General features: G+C 37.3%; 1 protein-coding gene across 1 annotated transcript in view; it reads right to left on the reverse strand.

Annotated features, from left to right (window-relative positions):
* CENPK (centromere protein K) overlaps positions 1-23,355 on the reverse strand; it is a 210,546-nt gene that overhangs the window by 64,271 nt on the left and 122,920 nt on the right. The window contains exons 7-10 of the mRNA XM_053701331.1: positions 14,565-14,647; positions 12,460-12,558; positions 2,183-2,318; positions 1,921-1,974 (exon numbers count right to left, since the gene is read on the reverse strand). Coding sequence (XP_053557306.1) covers positions 1,921-1,974; positions 2,183-2,318; positions 12,460-12,558; positions 14,565-14,647 — 372 coding nt within the window. The remainder of the gene's footprint in view (positions 1-1,920; positions 1,975-2,182; positions 2,319-12,459; positions 12,559-14,564; positions 14,648-23,355) is intronic.

Raw genomic sequence — 23,355 nt, forward strand, 5'->3', positions numbered from 1 at the left:
ATAAGTTGCAATGCTCGCATTAGTACTTTTTGGATCAAATTTACCCTTTCGTCGTAGTCCCCCTGCTTCAACATTGGAGATCCCAAAGTGCTCCTTCAACCTCAAGGATCTCTGGAACTTAAAGAGATCTACATTGAGGAAAAATTCATTAGCATAAAGGGTTGGGATAAATTTTAAACCTTTTTGTAATACTGCTTCTTCAGCATCTGTCAGTACATATGAGCTTAGATAGTTAGATGTGAGCTTAAGATATTATGTTGGGGTATGTCCATGACTGGATTAAATACATGCAATTAAATTGCAATCCAGCTCATTATCTTTTTGACTGGGTTCCCCACTGTTAGCTAAACATCCGTGTAACTGAGGATGACTGTTAAATATTAAAAAAAAAAAAGGTGACACGGTGGGGTGCTTTGTGGTTAAGTAATATACACAGGGGTCCAACACCTTTAAGTTGGTTAAAGAGATATTGGGCCAATTGTTCAGTTAGGGGCAGGAGTGTAATACAGGATGAATAATGCAACCTAACACGGATGTCCCTTCTGTGTAAATATGTAAATATAACTGTGTAAATATAACCGTATAAAAATATAATAATATCCCCTTTATGGCAGAATGGTAACAGGTGTATACTTAACATTTGAAGCAATAAGGGGTAAACAAGGCTTGAGGATAGGTCTGTGTATATTTCAATATGCCGAGTATAGGGTAATAATATTTCTCTGCAGTATAGTACTATATGCAGTTAGCGGTCTACACTGCTGCATTATTGTGTGTGATGTTGATTTTCACTTTTGCTTTTAGCAGTGGGTGGTTGGTCCTTGTCGGCTCTCCTTAGTTCCGGGCGCGCATGCGCAGTTGCGCGACACGGAAGCTGGGAGTCTGTTGGTGATTTGACACGGTGAGGGTGAGTAGCTATTTAAGTTGTGTATTATCGGATATCTGTAAGTGGTCTGAGGACGGGGGAGACCCCGAAAACGTTTACCATTAAACGATTAGATTAAAACGGAGAGTGCCTGCTTTATTATGTGGATATATATATATATATATATATATATATAATATAAATGTTGAAATAATCCCGATTCATACTGATAATAGGATGGATTCATGAGAGGACATCTTTCTCTGGGTTGTGTTCTCATTATAAGCCACACCAAAACTTTTTTTTAAAGGAATATGTCCTTTCTCAACCAAATAATTGAGGTTCCCACAGAATGGAAAAGATAAATGATCAAATACAAATATTGGGTGTTTACATTTAAATAAAACAAAATAAAAAATGTACAGCTGATGTTTTATACACAATAAAAAAAAAAAACTTGGGTGACCAGGCTATTCCTTTAACAATGGTCTTGTCAACATGGAAAATAAAATGTATATTTTTAAAATGTATTAATTTACTTATTTAACTTCAATATCTTTGCTCAGATCCCAATAATTTCCATCCTGTCCAGAGAGCTAAACAAAAATGGTTTGTGGCAAGAAGAGAGGGGGTCTTATATCCAACAGAAAGTTTGACTTTTAGACTTTTCTGTCTGTCCTCATTCATTGGTGAAGAATGGTAGGGTAAGCTACAATAACAGTGTAGTTAGAAATGGTGGGAAACCATAAGGGTATTGTTATTATATATAAATCTTAGAGGAAAGTATTTCATCATTTTTCAGGCTTCCTTAATATGTAGTAGATGTCACAGTTCAGTTGAAGCAGGTCTGTAGCCTGCACTACCTCACTCTAAACATGTAGAATAAGAAATGACATGCAACATAGAAGAGGTGGGGAACATGTGCCCTGAAGAGTTCTGTCAGAGTTTCCTCCTACTCCAAGAAGGCACAAGACAGCTTTCCCCATAACTAAACAGCAATGATGTCACTATGATTAGAATGAAATTTACAGAATGCAGAAGATATTAAATATTACCTCAAGGATTTCATGCATTGTAAGCCACTGCACTGCAGGCTCTTTGGATACACCCTAAAATTGGTAGATACAGAAGAAAATGACAGCCTCAATAAGAATGCAATAGCAAATATAGCAATGAATGTATATTGTGTGTCTAATATAGATATAAACCTATATAAGTATAGGCATAAAGCACATTCTTTAAATAGAGAAATAAATAAGTTAAATGCTTTTAAATCACTCATGGAAAAGGAGTAAGGAAACTTGATGTTTGTCTTACCTTTTTCTTTTTACTGCTCACTTCATGCTGATCTGGGAGTGGAAAATGTTCCTCTAGAAAGTCCCCCAATGCTATTAAGAGTTCCTCCTTGTATGCTCTCACTTTCACAAGTTTACTCGCAAGTTCTTGGAATACCCTTAAAATACAAAGTCACAGCATAGGTGAAAAACAGAATTTATGTTTACCTGATAAATTTCTTTCTCCAACGGTGTGTCCGGTCCACGGCGTCATCCTTACTTGTGGGATATTCTCTTCCCCAACAGGAAATGGCAAAGAGCCCAGCAAAGCTGGTCACATGATCCCTCCTAGGCTCCGCCTACCCCAGTCATTCGACCGACGTTAAGGAGGAATATTTGCATAGGAGAAACCATATGGTACCGTGGTGACTGTAGTTAAAGAAAATAAAATATCAGACCTGATTAAAAAAACCAGGGCGGGCCGTGGACCGGACACACCGTTGTATAAATAAATTTATCAGGTAAACATAAATTCTGTTTTCTCAAACATCGGTGTGCCCGGTCCACGGCGTCATCCTTACTTGTGGGAACCAATACCAAAGCTTTAGGACACGGATGAAGGGAGGGAGCAAATCAGGTCACCTAAATGGAAGGCACCACGGCTTGCAAAACCTTTCTCCCAAAAATAGCCTCAGAAGAAGCAAAAGTATCAAACTTGTAAAATTTGGTAAAAGTGTGCAGTGAAGACCAAGTCGCTGCCCTACATATCTGATCAACAGAAGCCTCGTTCTTGAAGGCCCATGTGGAAGCCACAGCCCTAGTGGAATGAGCTGTGATTCTTTCGGGAGGCTGCCGTCCGGCAGTCTCGTAAGCCAATCTGATGATGCTTTTAATCCAAAAAGAGAGAGAGGTAGAAGTTGCTTTTTGACCTCTCCTTTTACCTGAATAAACAACAAACAAGGAAGATGTTTGTCTAAAATCCTTTGTAGCATCTAAATAGAATTTTAGAGCGCGAACAACATCCAAATTGTGCAACAAACGTTCCTTCTTTGAAACTGGTTTTGGACACAGAGAAGGTACGATAATCTCCTGGTTAATGCTTTTGTTAGAAACAACTTTTGGAAGAAAACCAGGTTTAGTACGTAAAACCACCTTATCTGCATGGAACACCAGATAAGGAGGAGAACACTGCAGAGCAGATAATTCTGAGACTCTTCTAGCAGAAGAAATCGCAACTAAAAACAAAACTTTCCAAGATAATAACTTAATATCAACGGAATGTAAGGGTTCAAACGGAACCCCCTGAAGAACTGAAAGAACTAAATTGAGACTCCAAGGAGGAGTCAAAGGTTTGTAAACAGGCTTGATTCTAACCAGAGCCTGAACAAAGGCTTGAACATCTGGCACAGCTGCCAGCTTTTTGTGAAGTAATACCGACAAGGCAGAAATCTGTCCCTTCAGGGAACTTGCAGATAATCCTTTTTCCAATCCTTCTTGAAGGAAGGATAGAATCCTAGGAATCTTAACCTTGTCCCAAGGGAATCCTTTAGATTCACACCAACAGATATATTTTTTCCAAATTTTGTGGTAAATCTTTCTAGTCACAGGCTTTCTGGCCTGAACAAGAGTATCGATCACAGAATCTGAGAATCCTCGCTTCGATAAAATCAAGCGTTCCATCTCCAAGCAGTCAGCTGGAGTGAAACCAGATTCGGATGTTCGAACGGACCCTGAACAAGAAGGTCTCGTCTCAAAGGTAGCTTCCAAGGTGGAGCCGATGACATATTCACCAGATCTGCATACCAAGTCCTGCGTGGCCACGCAGGAGCTATCAAGATCACCGACGCCCTCTCCTGCTTGATCCTGGCTATCAGCCTGGGGATGAGAGGAAATGGCGGGAACACATAAGCTAGTTTGAAGGTCCAAGGTGCTACTAGTGCATCCACTAGAGCCGCCTTGGGATCCCTGGATCTGGCCCCGTAGCAAGGAACTTTGAAGTTCTGACGAGAGGCCATCAGATCCATGTCTGGAATGCCCCACAGGTGAGTGACTTGGGCAAAGATTTCCGGATGGAGTTCCCACTCCCCCGGATGCAATGTCTGACGACTCAGAAAATCCGCTTCCCAATTTTCCACTCCTGGGATGTGGATAGCAGACAGGTGGCAGGAGTGAGACTCCGCCCAAAGAATAATTTTGGTTACTTCTTCCATCGCTAGGGAACTCCTTGTTCCCCCCTGATGGTTGATGTACGCAACAGTCGTCATGTTGTCTGATTGAAACCGTATGAACCTGGTCCTCGCAAGCTGGGGCCAGGCCTGGAGCGCATTGAATATCGCTCTCAGTTCCAGAATATTTATCGGTAGAAGAGATTCTTCCCGAGACCAAAGACCCTGAGCTTTCAGGGATCCCCAGACCGCGCCCCCGCCTATCAGACTGGCGTCGGTCGTGACAATGACCCACTCTGGTCTGTGGAACATCATCCCTTGAGACAGATTGTCCAGGGACAGCCACCAACGGAGTGAGTCTCTGGTCCTCTGATTTACTTGTATCTTCGGAGACAAGTCTGTATAGTCCCCATTCCACTGACTGAGCATGCACAGTTGTAATGGTCTTAGATGAATGCGCGCAAAAGGAACTATGTCCATCGCCGCCACCATCAACCCGATCACTTCCATGCACTGAGCTATGGAAGGAAGAGGAACGGAATGAAGTATCCGACAAGAGTCCAGAAGCTTTGTTTTTCTGGCCTCTGTTAGAAAGATCCTCATTTCTAAGGAGTCTATAATTGTTCCCAAGAAGGGAACCCTTGTTGACGGGGATAGAGAACTCTTTTCCACGTTCACTTTCCAGCCGTGAGATCTGAGAAAGGCCAGGACAATGTCCGTGTGAGCCTTTGCTTGAGGAAGGGACGACGCTTGAATCAGAATGTCGTCCAGGTAAGGTACTACTGCAATGCCCCTTGGTCTTAGCACCGCTAGAAGGGACCCTAGTATCTTTGTGAAAATCCTTGGAGCAGTGGCTAATCCGAAAGGAAGCGCCACGAACTGGTAATGTTTGTCCAGGAATGCAAACCTTAGGAACCGATGATGTTCCTTGTGGATAGGAATATGTAGATACGCATCCTTTAAATCCACCGTGGTCATAAATTGACCTTCCTGGATGGAAGGAAGGATAGTTCGAATGGTTTCCATCTTGAACGATGGGACCTTGAGAAATTTGTTTAAGATCTTGAGATCTAGGATTGGTCTGAACGTTCCCTCTTTTTTTGGGAACTATGAACAGATTGGAGTAGAACCCCATCCCTTGTTCTCTTAATGGAACAGGATGAATCACTCCCATTTTTAACAGGTCTTCTACACAATGTAAGAACGCCTGTCTTTTTATGTGGTCTGAAGACAACTGCGACTTGTGGAACCTCCCCCTTGGGGGAAGTCCCTTGAATTCCAGAAGATAACCCTGGGAGACTATTTCTAGCGCCCAAGGATCCAGAACATCTCTTGCCCAAGCCTGAGCGAAGAGAGAGAGTCTGCCCCCCACCAGATCCGGTCCCGGATCGGGGGCCAATATTTCATGCTGTCTTGGTAGCAGTGGCAGGTTTCTTGGCCTGCTTTCCCTTGTTCCAGCCTTGCATTGGTCTCCAAGCTGGCTTGGCCTGAGAAGTATTACCCTCTTGCTTAGAGGACGTAACACCTTGGGCTGGTCCGTTTTTACGAAAGGGACGAAAATTAGGTCTATTTTTTGCCTTGAAGGGCCGAAGGTTAAACACTAAAAAACTCTAAGCCATCTCCGTGGAGATGTTGCCTGTACAACGGCAAAGAGAATGACTGGGGTAGGCGGAGCCTAGGAGGGATCATGTGACCAGCTTTGCTGGGCTCTTTGCCATTTCCTGTTGGGGAAGAGAATATCCCACAAGTAAGGATGACGCCGTGGACCGGACACACCTATGTTGGAGAAAAGTGTTTTCTCTACAAGGAGATATCATTCCATTACTACTAAAGTACATTGCATGCTAAAGGCATTAGTGACATGAACGTGGTCCAGCTGATACAAATAAAGCATCTTTTAACAGTTTTTTTTTTTTTTAAAGGGACATGAAACCCAATTGTTTCTCTCTCATGATTTAGAAAGAGCATGAAATGTTAAACAACTTTTTTACTTCAATTATCTATTTTGCTTCATTCTCTTGATATCCTTTGCTGAAAAGCATATCTAGATAGGCTCAGAAGCTGCTGATTGGTAGCTGCACTTAGATGTCTTGTGCGATTGGTTCTCCCATGTGCATTGCTATTTCTTAAACAAAAGATATCTAAAACATGAAGCAAATTAGATAATAGAAGTAAATTGGAATGATGTTTAAAATTGTATTCTCTACTTGAATCATGAAAGATTTTTTTTTGGCTTTAGTGTTCCTTTAAATTAGATGAAAAACCTGAGGGGGGTAGTGAGCAAATGTAAAAGGGTCATTGTTCATTAATTATCTGAGAAACTACTGCTCAATGATCAAGTAAAATTCCATTTTGAATTTTCAAATGCCCACATATCTGTTTATTAATGACCAGAGGTCTAAAATAGACTGCTATATACCCCCCTTTTTGGTATCTGGAAAAAAAAGACAGGAAAAATAAAATAAAAAAATAATGTTTTTTTGGTGGAATAATCATTCTAATGGCTCAAAGAAACATAAAAGGCAAAATTAGCTTTCATGATTCAGACAGAGCATCCAATTTCAAATTGTACCATCTTTGTATGTGCATACCAGCTCCTATTAAAAGGATGCACACTATCTAAAGCACAAACTCCAAATTCTATTTTATTTAATGGTACTTTAAGCATGTGCAAGAGTTAACAGTATATACGTATATGAGTCTGCAATTGGTTGAAAATTGGAAAGTTAAAAAAAAATATGACATGCTGTATCCGTTACTGTCCCTCTAATTTAGTTAAAGAAGGTTTAGTCTAGGAATAGTTTTAGGTTGGGGTCCTTGTTCAACCTGTCCAGAAAACAGAAAAAAAAAAAAGTTTTAGGAAGACCAGGAATCTTACACCATCAGAAAAACTATATTTATTCTGTTTTCTGCCGTGTTCCTATTTAAAGGGCCAGTATTTGCCGATTGGTACCACCAGGGAGAGCTATGATATTACTTTTTCCAAATGAAAAACAATAAGAAACATGTATTACTCTAATCAGTGAAAATATTCATCCAAATGAAGAGTGACAAGCAATCTCTGATTGGCTAACTAGATGTGTTCAGCTAGCTGGCAGTGGTGCAATGATGATCCTTCAGCAAAGTATAACAAGATAATAAAGCACATTTGATAATAGAAGTAAATTGGAAAGTTTTTTTAAAATAATTTGGCAAGGAGAATCAACAAAACATTCTAATTACTAGTGGGATATTCACTCCTGGCCACCAGAGCTGTTAAAGGGACAGTAAAGGTTCAGAATAATGTTGTATAATTCTGCACACAGTGCAGAATTATATAACATTATTTAAGCAGTACATTAAAAAATGTAAAAGTATTTTCAGAATTTTAAGTGAACGTTGGACTCCACTCCAGGACCTACTGAGCGGGTCTTAAATATCCAAAGCGCTTCACGGGCTTGCTGGCTAGTCACAGCACGCCCGGTCACACTATTGGAATAAATGTAGCTCGCTCCCGCTAGTAGACCAGAGCGGGAGAGAGTTACATTTATTCCAATAGTGTAACCAGCAAGCCCGTGAATCGTTTTGGATATTCAAGACATGCTCAGTAGATCCTGGAGCGGAGTCCAACGTTCACTGAAAATTCTGAAAATACTTTTACATTTTTGAATGTACCGCTTAAATAATGTTATATAATTCTACACACATTATTCTGAACCTTTACTGTCCCTTTAAGTATCACTTCCCTTACCCATAACCACCAGTCATTCCCAGATCCTGTTTATCCCCTCTCTATCTTAAATGTTTAAGAACAACTTCCTTTTTAAAATGTTTATTTGATGGTTAGCTTCCTAATATGACTAATGAAGTATATTGATTGTGCAGGTCTAACTCTTTTTGTTCCAAAAAGAATGCCATAAAAATTCCAGGTATTTTTATGTTAAAGGGAAATTAAACACTTGTGAAATGGTAATATAAAATCATGATAAATTGTATATACAAAAAGAACTCTGCAATATACTTTTATTATTTATTTTGTCCCGTCTTCCTGTAATTCCATACTAAAATTGTGAGCTTTTCAGTTCCATACAGCCATTGGCTGCACACTCTAGTGAATTATTTATAACTGTGAAGCAATGAACAAAGTTGTTAAGGAGCACCAATCAGGACGATAAGCTTTTATTTCAAAGTTTCTTCCAGCAATGAGAAAGTTAAAAACTTGGTAATTTCGACCGTACATTTAAATAAACTATAATCCATAGTAAGAAGGAAGGAACAGATCCGGCGGACGCGTTTCGACATAGGCCATAGTCATAGCATAAGGATCTGAGTTCCTTTTCTCTATTTAAAAGGCTAACAGATTTTCTATTGGTCACACTAGGTGACACACCTTCTCTCCTATTGGACGTTGGGATTTAGTATTCGCTATTACTCACTACACCTGTTGCCCATTCAGTTTTCCTTACATTTATTGTATGCACCAATATGTTTAATAAATTGTTAATACTTAGCAAACTCTGCTAAGTTCGTTATCATTTGAATGCGATCTAATTTCGATTTGTGCTGCCAATCATTGTGAAACTTATGGTCCCAAACTTATGAATATAAAATGCAAGGAATAATGATAAATTCATGCTCAAAGTGGGGACATCTGAAAACATTTAATGTAGCTTAATGAGTAAAAAAGTGGCCAAATGTTAATCAATTGCTACATAATTTTGCACAACCCAAGATCTCAACTATCCAAGCCTATCCTAGAAGTTTCATGGATTTTTGTTTCCCAAAAGGCAAATAAGTGACATTAAGCTTGTTTTTTGGGGAGCTTAATGTGGCTTAACATACAAAACTGAACTTAGATGTTAACCAATTTCCGTTAAACTTACCACAATACATTAATCTATCCATTCAAACATATTATGAAAATTTCAGGACATTTGATAAAACATACCAAAAGTTATTAGCATTTAACTATTTTTTTTACAATCCTAAAACATTTAATATGGGGTTACATAGCTCCCCTCAGCAGAAATAGGACTATTGCACCTTCAGTGGGTGAGAGTCTGTGACAGATGAGGATTCTCAGGCCCAAAGGCAACCATTCAACCCTTCATTGGATTTAATGTCCTTTCATGAATCAAAGTGTATAGATTATATACATATAAATACAGTGTGTATGTTATATATACATATACACGTATACATACATATACACGTATGTGCAAAGATATATGTACAAATTCTAGCATTAATAATCATTTATAAAAAAAAACCAACATGAGATAAAAGCATATCATGACTTCTAGAAATACAAATAAACATTAATTTATGTGAAAGTATCAAATAACAAATATAAAAATAACTTTCTATGAGATATTATTTGTTGAGTTATAAATCAAGCTATTTCTTGGACATTAACAGATGAGAAATAAAAGACTAGCTTTTGAGAAATGTGCTTGTTAATGGACAGTAATGAAATGGTATAAATAAAGTAGGGAAAAAACAGAATAAACGCAACATCGATGACTGTTAGTTAACAACAGTCCGATGCTCATCACACCGTACTTGACGCATGTGTTTTTCACGTTTTTTTATAAATAAGGGTATTGTATGTGGATCCGCAGCAGCGATGTCTTGCGTTGTCTGACGAGCATATTGACGCCGGCAAATGCACCAAGATTGACGCTTTGATAAATAGGCCCCCATATGTTTTAGGATTGTAAAAAAATAGTTAAATGTAAATAACTTTTGGTATGTTTTATCACACTTCCTGACATTTTTAGAATATGTTTGAATACATAGATTAATGTATTGTGGGAAGTTTGGGGGAAATTGGTTAACATCTAAGTTCAATTTTGTCCGTTAAGCCACATTAAGCGCATGCGGCAAATATTTTTTAGCCAGCGTTAAGTTGAACGTGCGTTCCCGAGTCACGCATGTGCATACCTTTTTTTTTAGTAACTGAGCAGAGAACGTCATCTGTTGAGACTGCAGCTCCGCAACATAGGAGGACATCAAATTAATAGCGATCACAAGTATAAGTAAGTATAAGAGTTCTTGCATTGAAGGAACTATCGAAGATTCTGGCATGCGCAATGCACTCAGTGCTTGTGAACGCGCATTTGTACTTATGTATAGAGCAGGTGAGACCGCTCTATACGTAAACACACACAAAGATAGGAAGTTGAGGATGGGCGGAGCATGCATGATCACAGTATGCAATTTAGATGTTAAAAAATAAGTCATATTAAAAAAAATTAAAATAAAAAATATAGCGATCTCAATATGTTAATAATATAGAATACATTGATGTGTTGTAAGCTGCAAAATTTACTTTCACTTTAAACGTGAATATCTTTTGGTATGTTTTACCAATTGTATTGACATTTTCAGAATATGTTTGAATAGATAGATTATGGTATTGTGGGAAGTTTGCGGAAAATTATTTAACATTTAAGTTAATTTTTCTACGTTAAGCTCCACAAAAAACAAAATGTCACTCATTTGCCGTGTGGGAGCTAAAATACATGAAACTTCTAGGATAGGTTTGGAAAGTGACAAACTGAGTTTATGCCAAGTTTCAAGGCAATTGATTGACGTTTAGGGGAATTTTGGAACATTAATCTCTTTTTTACGTTAAGCCATTCACATGAAATGTTTTAGGATTGTAAAAAAATTGTTAAATGCAAATAAATAACTTTTGGTATGTTTTATCAAATGTCCTGAAATTTTCAGAATATGTTTGAATAGATAGATTAATGTATTGTGGTAAGTTTGGGGGAAATTGGTTAACATCTAAGTTCAATTTTGTACGTTAAGCCACATTAAGCTCCCCAAAAAACAAGCTTAATGTCACTCATTTGCCTTGTGGGACACCAAAATCCATGAAACTTCTAGGATAGGCTTGGATTGTGGAAATCTTGGGTTGTGCAAAACTATGCACCAATTGATTAACATTTGGCCACTTTTTTAATCATTAAGCTACATTAAACCATTTTTACATTAAATGTTTTAGGATGTCCCCTCAAAGTCGGCATGTGCAAAATGAAAGTTAATTCATTAACTTTGAACAGACATAATTTCACTTTAATTCAAATTTAAGTTTAAATCTGAATTTGAAGCTCAAAAGGTCTCAAATATTAGGAAACATATATATTTGCTGATCCCTATACCTATCGGATACCATTGATTCAATAATTCATTTAAATATCATATATAATTTCCATTCAATGAATTTTGCTTACTAACCAGCAATTTAGACAGTGATTTTTTTTCCTTTTCTGGAAAATTAATACAATAGCTGATTCTGACAAAAAATTCATAGAAAAATACAACACACAAGGAAATATTTCCTTGTGTGTTGTATTTTTCTATGAAATTAATGAATTATTGAATCAATGGTAATGTGGACGTACTATGACGCAAGCAGTGAGAGACGGAGAGAGAAAGTGTTATCCTACAGCAGCCAAACAGAGAGCGGCAGAGACGGTAAGCCTGCAGTATGAGCTGCTATTCAAGGAGTCTCCTTAGGACCGATCTCCAAGTACACGAGACACAAGGTGAGCCACTGCATTGTCATGATCACACACAGTAACAGCACCTGAGATTTATTTTTCTACACATCTATGCAGTATATCCGCTCACTGCCTGTACATTCCATGGACGATCTGGGATAGTTAGGATCAGTCCTATGTTAAACAGAACAAGCCTTCCTTTCCCCTTTTTCTCCGAGTTTTCTAAACCAGAAGAGTTTTAGCACTGTGCACTTGGAGAGATGTCTTACCTTTAGGTGCCGGGATTAGACTGTTTATTTCTATTTATAACTGTCCCTAATTGGCCACAGCAGAGAAGGTAACCTAAGATATAACATGGCAGCTCCCATTGGTTTATAGACCCTAAAGCTTTACACTTATTTTGTCAATATTTAAACAGCTAAGGAAACTTTAAAAAATACATCTACATGTTATTCTCAGACTAATCTTTTCTTTGAATGCATCATTCTATCTAGCATTTATTTAGTGTTTAATGTCCCTTTAATGTAGTGGGTAAAACGCCATACAGGTCCATAAGCTCTGACATATGAGCATACTTCAATGGTGAAATGGCTTCAACTGTGAGTGAAGAAACCTGCTTTTAATAGATTAAGTTCAGTTCTAGAATTTTCAAACATTAAAAATACCTTTTCTCTGAAAAATCAACCACTTGATTTTTCAATTCCTCTTGTCTAGCAGTGAGCGCATCCACTAACTGCTGTTGACCAGCCAACCAGCATTGTTCTCTAATAGGAAGAAGAAAACATGTAGTGATAAGTATACATGTATATATACTTCTAAAATTTGCCGTTAGATACAATGTAAAAAAAATAAATTGTAATTAGTTAAAAACCAAATACAAGAGATGAACAAAAATAAATGCTATAACAATATAAATACACAGATTCTGAAAATATGAAAACATTAGAATCAAAGCAGCAGTGCAGAGTTACTACACAACACTATATAAGATAGACTTTGACATGTTGGTTGCATTTCAGTGCTACATTTTGACATGACAAAACAGATTTCTGGTTAAAAAAACAGATTTGACAGAGTGGTAATCTTGCACTTTCCAGCAAAACAGAAGCTCTTAGTGAAACTCTGTAGTTGAGTCTTTTAAACATTGAGAAGCAAAACAAAAAGTTATAAGACTTGACAGGCACTGGGATGAAACAATGTGGAATTCTGATCAACGTGTAATTAGAAGCTTCACTCGTGCAGTTTTACTTTTGAAGTAATGTAAATACAATGCTTAAAATAAATGATTGTGCCAAACATGAACAGTCACTGTCTGTATTACAAAGTATGTTCACCATATGTCTTCAGATTTCAACTGAACTGAGAATTCTGTCTTCCTAGAAACTGTGTTTGTGAATCATGCAACCCCTGCAAATAAGGCACCCCAAGGCTGAGTTGATAAAACAACTGCGAAGAATAAATAATTATTCAAATTGCAAATAAACTTTCATCTTATATAAAACATCAGGGTATAGACATATGCATGTGTAAGTTATGGATCAGTTTTGAGTAATAAGGAAAGGTTGTCACTTTTTCTGGGAATACCTGGATATACATGCTGGTAGATATTTTCATTATGTAAAATCATTTTGAGCTGCCCCACCCAGCAAACAATGGAGGCAACATTTTTGCAACAGTTGTGACAATCATAACACTTTTTTTCTTCATGCTCTCCCCCTCTCTTTTGTTGGTAAGAGTTACCTATGAACAGTGCCAGATTCTCAACATTGGTGCTCTATTGGGAAATAGAGCACTCTCTGGAGAGAGGCCAAAAAGTTAAATCTGCAACCTAGGTTTTAAAAATGCTGCTAATTGTTTAATACGTCTAATTAATTTGCAGGTTACAGAATAAATTCTTTGGCCTCCTAAGAAGGTCCTTTTAAGAAGCACCCTGATTTTTCAAACCAATTTCTCCCACTGGTGTCACAACAAATGCACAATTTACAGGGCACACAAAAACATGCTTAAAGGGACAGTCTAGTCAAAATTAAACTTTCATGATTCAGATAGGGCATGCAATTTTAAACAACTTTCCAATTTACTTCTATTATCTAATTTGCTCAATTCTTTAGATATCCTTTGTTGAAGAAATAGCAATGCACATGTGTGAGCCAATCACACAAGGCCTCTAGGTGCAGCAACCAATCAGCAGCTACTGAGCATATCTAGATATGCTTTTCAGCAAGTGATATCAAGAGAATGAAGCAAATTAGACAATAGAAGTAAATTAGAAAGTTGTTTAAAATGACATGCTCTTTCTAAATCACGAAAGAAAAAAATTGGCTTTCATGTCCCTTTAAGAAAGCCTCTCCAGTAAATTTTCTAATTTCTAATTGGGTGTACTATTCAATCTAGTTTACATTAACACATAATGTAAAATGACAGGTAATAACATTGCAAAAACATTAACCACGTGATGAGTCAGGAAGATGCTCTGTAACAGAGGGTGCCCCTAAGCAGCTCCTTGTATCTCTGATGAGAGAGCTGGCAGTTAGACTGTGTGAGAACATTATGCATTATAAACTGAGACACACAAGGGGTAGTGATACACACCGATCAACTAATAAAAATCAATTAAAAAAACAAACAAACAAAAAACAATAACAACAAAATTAGATTATATGAAAAAGTGCCCAGGACTCTTGACTAGAGTTTATAACGTTAAAGAAAAAAATAATTCCCTGACACTTCTTTAATTGTGAAGAACGTGTGATAACAACAAATAACATACTTTTCTAGGTCTTCCTTTAACTTTTTGTTCTTGGCTTCAACCGAAGAAAGTATCATCTCAAGATCTCGATCAACTTTCTGCAGCTAAAAGAAACACAAAAATAAGTAAATAACCATAGCTAAACAAAGTAATGTATATTGTTAAATAAATATAAAACATTGTACAAGATACACTGGTATTCAAGTATTAGCAGAAGGAAGGGTGTTCTATGCTTATCCTGTGTCCCTTGAGTTTGTTACATAGTGCTGTGAACCTCATTGGCTGTTAATTTTTTCCTGCTTTGATCTGTTTTTGCTGCTGTTCAGATTCAGTAAAGAAATAAATGCAAAATAGGAAGCATCATCTAACGGTGTGAAAAAAAAACATAATCTAAGCTTACCTAATAAATTAATTTCTTTAATGGTGGTCCTCAATCTATTACTCCTAGGAATTATCTTCCCTACCACTAGGAGTAGGCAAAGATTCCCAAACCGCAAAAGCTCTATATTACTCCTTCCACCTCACTATACCTTAGTCTAATGCCTAGCCAAGCAAAGGTGAGATGAGAAAAAGGAAGCAAGAGACAAAAAAGGAGCAGAGAAAAAGATGTCCTTAAAAAGAAATAAAAACTCAAAAACATGTGGATTCTCACCTCCATGAAATTTTTTTAATTATCAGGTAAGCATTAATTATGTATTCCTTCATACAGGTGGTGAAAGTCCACAATCCATTACTCCTGGGAACGAATACCCAAGCTGTAGAGTCCACAAGTAATAACATAAAGGGAAGGATTTAAAAAAAAAAAAAATCTTTTTCATTGAGAAAAAAAATCCACAACCCCAACAAAACATCAAATATCTTGGAATCATGTTTATTATTATTATTATTTTTTAGAATGCACTTACAAAATAAAGGCTTTCCAGACTTTATGATAAAGCTTTCTAGTCATATACTTTTGACTCTGAATAAGAGTTTCAATTAGTGATGCACCGAAATGGAAATTCTGGACCGAAACCGGATCCGAAAATCTGGGATGCACTTGGCCGAAAACCGAAACTAATACCGAAAATGTATTTTTTCAAATTATTTTCAAATTTCTTTTTTTTTTAGTTTTTTTTGCATAATTAGAGCCAATAAAAAAGCCCACACTTTTATTGAAAGTAACACACTAAAATTGGACAAAAATATCTTAAAACAATAATATGCTACACAATAATTTTACCAAGAAAAAAAAAAAGGCAAAAAATAATGCAATTTTCGTCTAAAATGTTTCTGCGACCAAAATTTTGGTGCATCCCTACTTAAAACAATTATAAATGTCAATATACTGTATTATTCTTCATTTAGTTCTATGTAACAGAATCATATTTAACAGGGTTTTTTTTTACCAATTATCCAAATAAAGTATAGTCCTAGAAAACTCCTATGCAGAACAGTAAGTGAAGTAATAAACCTAAACAGCAGCTCTAGGCTAGCATCAAATTTGAAACATGCTACACAATAATTTTACCGAAAATAACAGGCAAAAAACCCGAAAACCGAAATAGCCAAAAATGCCATTTTCGGCCGAAACTTTCTGCGGCCGAAATTTCGGTGCATCCCTAGTTTCAATCACTGGATCAGAGAAACCCCTGTGTCTAGGAACTAAACGTTCTGTTTCCGTACCATCAAGCTCAGATACTCGAGAACCAGATGGAAAGACAAATATAGGGACAGAGGAAATACAAAGCAACTGGACATCTGTACTAGATTTGGCTACCAAATCCTGTAAAGTCACAGTAAGCTTACCAATGATGTCTTTAGGCTCAGCTTGAAAATCATTCTGAGTAGATGTACCAACAGAAATACAGGTTGAAACAACAAGCAAAGTAGTGGTAACTACTAATACACTGTAAGGGTCCCTGCACCTTACCAAATGCCTGAAAAGATAGTTGAATATCTGATTGAATTAGAAAAATCCTCTAGATGACAAAACTGAGGATTGTAAAAGTTCATTTCCTGGATGAATAACACTGGAATAAGAACTATCAAAGCTGGACAACGGCTGTTCTTGAGTTAAGATGGAGTTCAAAACATTACCCTTATTGCCAAGAAACTAAGGGTTCCCTTCAGACAGATGGCATAAGTTACTACTGGGACCCTTTCTGACAACAAGCGGAAAATAAACTTTCTTTTAAACAGAGACTAAACCTAAAGAGCCCTCATGGTTACATAGAGTCTTTAAAACTATATTGGAGGAGGGCGTGTCTTAACATTGACTGGGAACAGTCACATTTTTCTAAGCTCCAGCAGAATCTCTCAAAACCTGCAGATTTAGAGAGTATTTTCACAGCCAATTTTCTCACACTGATCGCAATACTGACCCACTTCACCGTGGTGACCTGGGGATACTAAAATAAGCTGTATGAGTGAAGCTGAAGCGGAAAATCAGATATCAAGGGCCTAGTGCGGCGGCAAACATCTAGGTAACGCTACTCCCCTCGGAAACCCAGAAGTACTCAGTGGCAGCTGGACTCGTCAAATCACCTACTGAGACTATTATACTACCTTTAATATCGCTAATACCCAAGAGACCTAAACAGAAGGACGGAACCTACAAATATACGCAGACACAAAATATAAGACCCTACAATATATGGCTCTTAAAATGGCCACTATTTTAATGGCCGCCAATGCAATTCTCAAGACATATTTAATAACAAGCACTGGAGAAGATTTGAAGAGCTTTTGCCTCCGTCTCATTGCAACAGCACCACAAGACCCGCTGCTAGTGAGATACTCCCTAACAAATGCAGCTGACACAAAGGGGATAACTCTCCAAGAAGGATCTCATCGGCAGGATACATGCAACATCAATGTTATCTCGCCAACAAATCTACAATATAACATGAAGGTCCCGGAGCTACCAATCATCAAATAGACAGGGAGAAAGAATTCAAGCCATTAGAGAGGCCAGACACATATGGCATACCGAGAGAGAATCAGCAACAGAATGAACACCGACCACAAACCACTGCCCTGTAGGGTTTCGGTGGGGTCCCATGGGATACCAAAGATGGAAAATTTGAAATTTGCGAAGTTGTGGACCAACATAATACCTGTGTCTCTCGTAGCAACCAACCGGAGACTTGTTACCCTGATTTCAAGAATCCTCAGAAACTAGGAGACACTGGAAGGCTGGGAGTTCTGCATTTGGTGGCAATGATTTTACCCTGGAACACTCACAACAGCAATATACTACAAATCTCTTTCCCGAATCAACTTTTCCTGCAGGTAAAGTCATGAGGATAAAAAAGTAACAGGACTTTGAAAACCTAATGTCCATTACGTATAGCATTCGCAAACCAAATGGACTAAAATACGGTACCAAACATAGTATATAAAAATCGTTATCTTTATTTTAATTATGCATGTATGACTTTATTTGTAATTGTACTATTATCCTAGCACCAATTTAACTGCTTGATTGTTTATTTGTTGTTTAAATTATGTACGCATTGAGCTATAAAGCTTATACAGTAATATTTGCATCCATCCGTAGATAGTAGTAAGCGCCCATATTTGACACTGAATGCAGCCCCATCTTTATGGTAAAACACATGAAGTTTACACGATTATGCATAGATCAGTGTTACTTTTAGACTTATCTTATAAGGCTCATGCAAATCTATTCTAGACAGCTTCTTCATAACCCTGCGGTCTACGGCTGGGGCCGCGGGGTGGAAGGCATGTTTAATTTTGACATTAGAACACAACGCCAAATATTACTTTTCACATACACTTGATGGTCCCAACTTTAACACAAAGTCAAATACCTACATAGGCATTAGATACAGTAGAGTGTCCTATCAGACATAGACCACAGCTCAGGGGTTTATTAATATATTAACTGGGTCTCATGTTTGTGCTACTTATAACTTAGTAGACTCAAAATCTCACAATATTATACTCTTAAAGGGTAATACATATCAGTCCGTTTACCTTTTTCTAATATTCATACTGCACAAATATTTTAACATAGATGTGCACACTTTGGGAATATAAGGGCACTTAGTTATACACAGACGTGTTCAGCTGCTGCTCAAGCATCTATACTTCCTATATTAACATAACAATGACTTGTATAATGATGCACTTTCCTTTATTTTACTCTTATTATTTTCCTATTTTTCATGTTTCAAGATAACCCCAGTTTACAGGTTATTTCTATATCAGGGGTCCAAGAGTGACCCAAAATGTTAATCTAAGGGGGAAAAAAAATGAGGATTGCTGGCGGTATATATTATTATCACAATCTTATTGTATTATAAAGCCTGTATCAATGATATATGTATGTACACTTTTATGTCCTCAAAAAAAAAAAAAAAAAACTATATTGGAAACCTCACCTCCCGAGGAAACCAGATTCATTGTGCTCTTAGAAACCTCCATGCAGCTTTCAGGAATTTTAGAAGTAAAATTGTTCTGAAAGTACTCTTGCTTCTTTGCAGAATCTAAAAAGAGGGTTGTGCTCAAATCCCTTTTTTCTATTAAGAGACTGTTACAATTACTGATTTGATTCCCAGTTTCAATAGAGACTGGAACATAAACATAATGTATGCTTTCCCGATAAATTATTTTCTTTCTTGCCAGTGAGTCCACAAGTTCATTCATTTCCTATGAGAAATACTTCATCTGGCCACCAGGATTAAGCAAAGATACCCCAAGCAAAGCATTGAATATCCCTCCCATTTCCCCTAACCTCTCAGTAGGTTAAGCCAAGGATAAGGAAACGCAAAGAGATAAAAAGGAATACAGAAGTGCCATAAGACTGCAGTCACTACAAATATAAGGGCTGGTTCATTGACTCTTACTTCCAAGTAAGAAAAGAATTTATCAGGAAAGCATAAATTATATATTATTTCTAATGGCAATGCGAGTCCACAAATTCATCAATACCCAAGCTGTGGATGACACAAAATTAATAGGGAAGGAAAGGTAGGCAAGGTAGTCCTAATTATTAGGCACCATCACTTGAAGAACCTTTCTCCCAAAGAATGCCTCTGCTGAGGCAAAAACCCCCCATCAAGACTACAATTTTGTGAAAGTATGTAACGAGGACCAAACAGCAGCCCTTCATTTCCGCTTGACTGAAGCCTCATTCCTGAAGGTCAAATGTGCCGTGAGTCGAGACATAAGCTGCTGGCCCGCTTGAATATGCCAAACATATAAAGCTTCTGATCCGAAAGGACAGAGTGACTGCAGGGCCTCTGACCTTTGAGCTTAGCAGAGTGCAGGACAAATAAGGAGGATGATTGACGAAATTCTTTGTTGGCATGAAGACAGACCTTCATGGCTCTATTTACATCTAACTACATCCAAACTATACAAAAAACTATTCTTTAGAGGAAGGAGGATTGGGACAAGAGACGGAACCACAATGTCTAAATTAATATTGCAAGTAGAGACTACCTTAGGTATAAACTCCATCTTTGTTCTCAGTACAGCCATATCCAAATTAAATCTATATAAAAGTCGGAAGACAGACGTGCAGACAATTCACCCTTTGGACAGAAGAAATAACACTTTCCAAGTAAGCAACTTAATATCAATAGAATGCATAGGCTCAAACTGAGCCATTGAATAACGCTAAGAATTAAAATAAGACTCCATGGAGAAGCAACAGAGTTGAAAACAGGTAAAATTATAGCAAAAGCTTGAACAGACTGACTGAACATCTGGCAAACGAGCCAACTGTTTGTGTAACAAAACAGACAATGCACAAATTTGACCTCTTAGAGAATATAAAAAAAAATGTACGTCTAAACACTGATAAGATTATTAAACCACCAGATATGCATTTACTCTATATAGGAAATAATTTAGCATAAGTACTGGAATAGAAATAAATCACTATATATATATATATATATATATATATATATATATATATATATATATATATATATATATATATTCTTTACAAGGAACAGGCATGCTTAAACCTCCTTATATGTGTATTCTCCATATAAGAACCAAATATGTTTAAGCACTGATAATGCTATTAAACTGCCAGATATGCTTGATTACTAAATAAGACATAAGTATGTATAAGAACTGGTAATTGTATTAAACCACTAGACAAATCTATTTTCCATATAAGAAATAAGAGTGTTTCAACACTGGTAATGCCAATACCATCAAAAATGTGTATTCATGAAATAAGAATAAGTATGGCTAAAACATTAATAAAGTTGAGAACCAATCAGGTATGCAATAAATATGATGGATTGTCTGACAGCCGCACAAACCTTCTGCAATGAGCCATGGTCATAAAGGGCTCCTCCATTATCACATCTTCGGACCGCTTCATTCTAATCGTTTCTGTATTGCACACTAAGGGCGATATGCATGCGCATAGAGTGGGCCGCAGGGCCACTATAATTACTCTCCGTCATTCAATTAGACCGGGTCTGCAAAGGTGTAATATCAAGACAGCAGAACCGGTGTAACAGCGGAAGGAAAAGTGTCCCCTGCACCTGCTATATATTTCCTAAATAAAGGTTCCCCAATCAAATTAGAGGAAGTCCCTGAGAGTTAACACCCTGCAGTCTGCAAACAAGTAAATAACTTGAAATACAAGGGGCATAGGTACACATTTCTCCCATTTGTCTGAATGTCATGTTCCTTACATCACCTCTAACAGAGACAACTAGCCATAAGAGGGAGTTACATTAGTAGCACTGCAAGAGAACCACCGGAGCCTTAGACTCTTTATGCTAGTATGAGGAACACTTCAGACCTTCACCAGATACCGCTGCTCTGCAGCAAAGTCCTCATGCAATAAAAGAAATAGCCCCTTTTCCCATGAATCCAGAAGGAATCCAATGGCCCTGAAATTTAGGCATCAAGCCATGAGGGAGAAGAGGGAGATAAGTGACTTACCAGTCAGAAGTCTTTATCCATCATGGGTCCTAGAAGCCAGAAAGAACTCAGTGTAACAACTATGTTTATCTGTCGAGGGAAGATAGCCTATGTATCTGGAAGGAGAAATGGGAACTTCTCTACGACCACCAGAGGCTAAATGATACCAAAACTCTACTAAAAGAATTACATGGTCTGTACACACTACCCTAGAAACTTCCTTCTGAGAAATTTCATTCAGAATAGAACAAGGACAGACAAACTAAGTCTCTTAATAGAGGCTTAACCTGCCCCCTACCAGACACTCTGGATCGGGGGCTGCACCTTCATGCATTTTTGATAACAGGAGTAGATTTTTTAGCCTGTTTAGGCTAATTGCAGTTAGCACTGGGTCTCTAAACTGAGCCAGAAGTATTTTGTTTTTGATCAAAGGAAACTTCACTCATTTGTTCCTTATTCTGTCAAGAAGAACGGAAACTGTTAAAGGCCTTAGATTTTTTTTTCTCCTAAAGTAAAAAAAAGCCCCTTTACCCCCAGTAAAAGGAGAAATAATAGAATCTAAATCAGAACCAAACAATGTCTTACCCTAAAAAGAAAGGGATAATAATCTGGAATTAGACACCATATAAGCAGACCAGGATTTAAGCCACAAGGCTCTCCTGGGAAGAACTTCCAAAGATATGCTTTTAATATTCATAATGTCAAATACATCATGACAAATAAAATAATTAGCATTCTTTAGTAAACCCAAAAGATTATCACAAACAGGATCCTCAAAACACTGTTCAGATAAACTGGATAACCAATAAGTTGAGGCAGCAGCCACATCACCTATAGAAATGGCTGGCCTAAGTAAATAACTTGTCTGCAAAAAAACAACAAAAAATGCACTTCTATAAAAATGACTAATTTCTTATCTAGTATTGTCTTCTTAAGGAATAGTAGTATGCTTAGCCAAAAAGGAAATAGCCCCATCAACCTTGGGAACTGTTTCCCATAACTCAATATTAGTTGCTGTCGAAGGATATAACTTTTTTAAATGTTGCAGATTGGTTAAAAAATGAATTCTCAGGCTTAGACCATAACTTGGATATCATATCAGAAACAGTATCAGGAACAGGGAAAACTTCAGGAAGTTTAACAACAGTCTTGAAAACTGAATTTAAATGGTTACAAGTTTATCATCAGAAGCTTTAGGATCTTTAAACCTAAAGTAAACAAAACCTCTTTAAAAAAAGAACAAATACTTTCCACTTTAAACAAACAAGAGGAAATATCAGGCTCAACATCAGACGAATATCCCTCATCAGCAGGAGAAACATCACCCTCTGAAGACATAATAGAATACCTGGCCACAGGGCATATAGTACTGGTAGAAGGAGAAAACTGTACTGACCTTCCATACTTGCTTGCAGGCGGGAGACAAGTCAAAGCATCAGATACTGATGCTGTAATTAATTTCCTTATATTAGGTGAAAATTATTCAGCTTTCTCCTGCAATGAAGAAACAGAAGGAGCAATATTACACACAGAAACAGCATTAGATTGGTCCGAAAACATTAATTAATACAAACATGAGTCAAATAAATGAGCTGAGGAAGGTACTTCACATTTCTACCATTAGGTGTGTGTATTGTAAAAAAGATGATCAGGGATCTGGGATAGGAACAGAACCCTCTTAATAAGCTCTTGAGGAATGGAAAAAAATTACCACCGCCTAAGTAGCTTGAGTAAAATTAACTCCCAGTAATATTATGTGCAAACCAAACTGTCAAAAAAGACAGAAGCTAATTAACATCCAACTTTAAGGGAACCCGCTCGAAATCAATTACCTGCTATAAGGAAAACAGACTTATGGGCGATAACCGACTTAAGAAATGAAAAAGTACCCCTAAAAGTAAACTATGGA

Source organism: Bombina bombina, chromosome 2 (assembly GCF_027579735.1).
Source record: "Bombina bombina isolate aBomBom1 chromosome 2, aBomBom1.pri, whole genome shotgun sequence".
NCBI classification, from domain to species: Eukaryota; Metazoa; Chordata; class Amphibia; order Anura; family Bombinatoridae; genus Bombina; species Bombina bombina.